Source organism: Phytophthora infestans, genomic scaffold (genome assembly GCF_000142945.1).
Source record: "Phytophthora infestans T30-4 supercont1.1251 genomic scaffold, whole genome shotgun sequence".
In the NCBI taxonomy this organism is placed as follows: Eukaryota; Oomycota; class Peronosporomycetes; order Peronosporales; family Peronosporaceae; genus Phytophthora; species Phytophthora infestans.
The window spans coordinates 3,103-4,344 of record NW_003302690.1 but is presented as its reverse complement, the minus strand read 5'-3'; the positions used below and the strand labels follow the sequence as shown (position 1 = coordinate 4,344).

Below are 1,242 nucleotides of genomic sequence, written 5' to 3'. Positions count from 1 at the left end.
AAGTTAAGGTGTTAACTTTGAGCCCTGGTCTTGGCTTTGAAGTGTCCTTTGGATAAGGAACTTAGTATCAGTGACTCTTTGAGTCGAACGTCTTCCTCTGACGCTAAAGCTACGGCAGCCCCGCAGCACTGGGCGAGAGCGATCATGTGCGAATACTGCAATTCCGTGTTTGTAAGCAGCAGTCCGTCTCCACAACGTTGGTTGCCGCTTGCGAAATGTAATTTATGAGATCGGCCTTTAGCGACGAGTCGGTAATATGGATTTTGATTAAGCACGTCCCTCGGTTGAGAAATTGAGACACGGAGCGCATGCAATTGCTTGCTAAGATCGTCTGTATGTACTGCTTTCTTTAAAACCAAAGCATAAAACAAGGCTATATACTAATTAGAAACGTAAACGTTTCCGTTAATACCTGGTGCAACAGAAAAAATAGTAGGGGCGTACTTTACGTCGAGGGTGGCGACACAAGAAACATTCGTGTAGCTTATTCAGTCTGCATAGGTATAGCTGTCTAAGACATCACTATGTCGATAAACGGTATTTCGGTATTAAGCCCTCCAGAATATAGGTATTTTCGAATGCTAACACCTTACCGAAAGCCATCAATCGGATCCCGAAATTAATTTCAGAGAACTTCTGCCAGAATATCGATAATTATGATGCTTCGATGAGCGCGTTGCACCCAGCTAAAGTATATGTCGCGGCGTCGCTCTGACTGCTGACCTTGATCCCAACCGCCGGTTATGGAATAAATCCCCCCCGATTGCTCACTTGACTCGATACCTAGCTTAAATTGCTTAGCGTTTGCAAGCTCCTGCATCTTACTCGCCATGTGTCCACACACATGATCGCCGTTTGGAACGCAACACCATCCTCCGTGTCCAGAAACGCCAGTACAGTCGACTTATAGCGAAGCGAGTATTGATGTTCATCGCCAGACACCCACTCATCCGGAGCATCACTTTCACCTAGCGGAGCGTTCCAGTGGATCAGGCGTTCGTTTTCATCAGACTCTGCATCGTCAATGACCATCCATCAGATGCATACGTCAGCTCCGCATCACGGCTCCACGCTGGGGGGAGACTTTCAGGTGACTGCTTGCCCTTCCATCGCGCTCATAGCCATCCTTCGCGCCATTGGTTGTGTAGCCGGTCATTACATCAAAACTTCCCACGAGGCAGGGAGCTTCAATGTGCGGAGTTTGTGTATGTGCTGCTACAACAAGTCTCGCTGCTTGCGACT

At 47.8% G+C, this 1,242-nt stretch overlaps 1 protein-coding gene across 1 annotated transcript; it reads right to left on the bottom strand.

The window, feature by feature from the left end:
- Window positions 1-142: 142 nt before the first annotated feature.
- On the bottom strand, window positions 143-1,032 carry PITG_22054 (uncharacterized protein; the record flags this gene model as incomplete). The annotated part of the gene is made up of 2 exons (XM_002894681.1): window positions 143-331; window positions 826-1,032. 2 exons carry the CDS (start codon window positions 1,030-1,032, stop codon window positions 143-145), a joined length of 396 nt encoding a protein of 131 aa, XP_002894727.1.
- Between the last annotated feature and the right edge of the window lie 210 nt (window positions 1,033-1,242).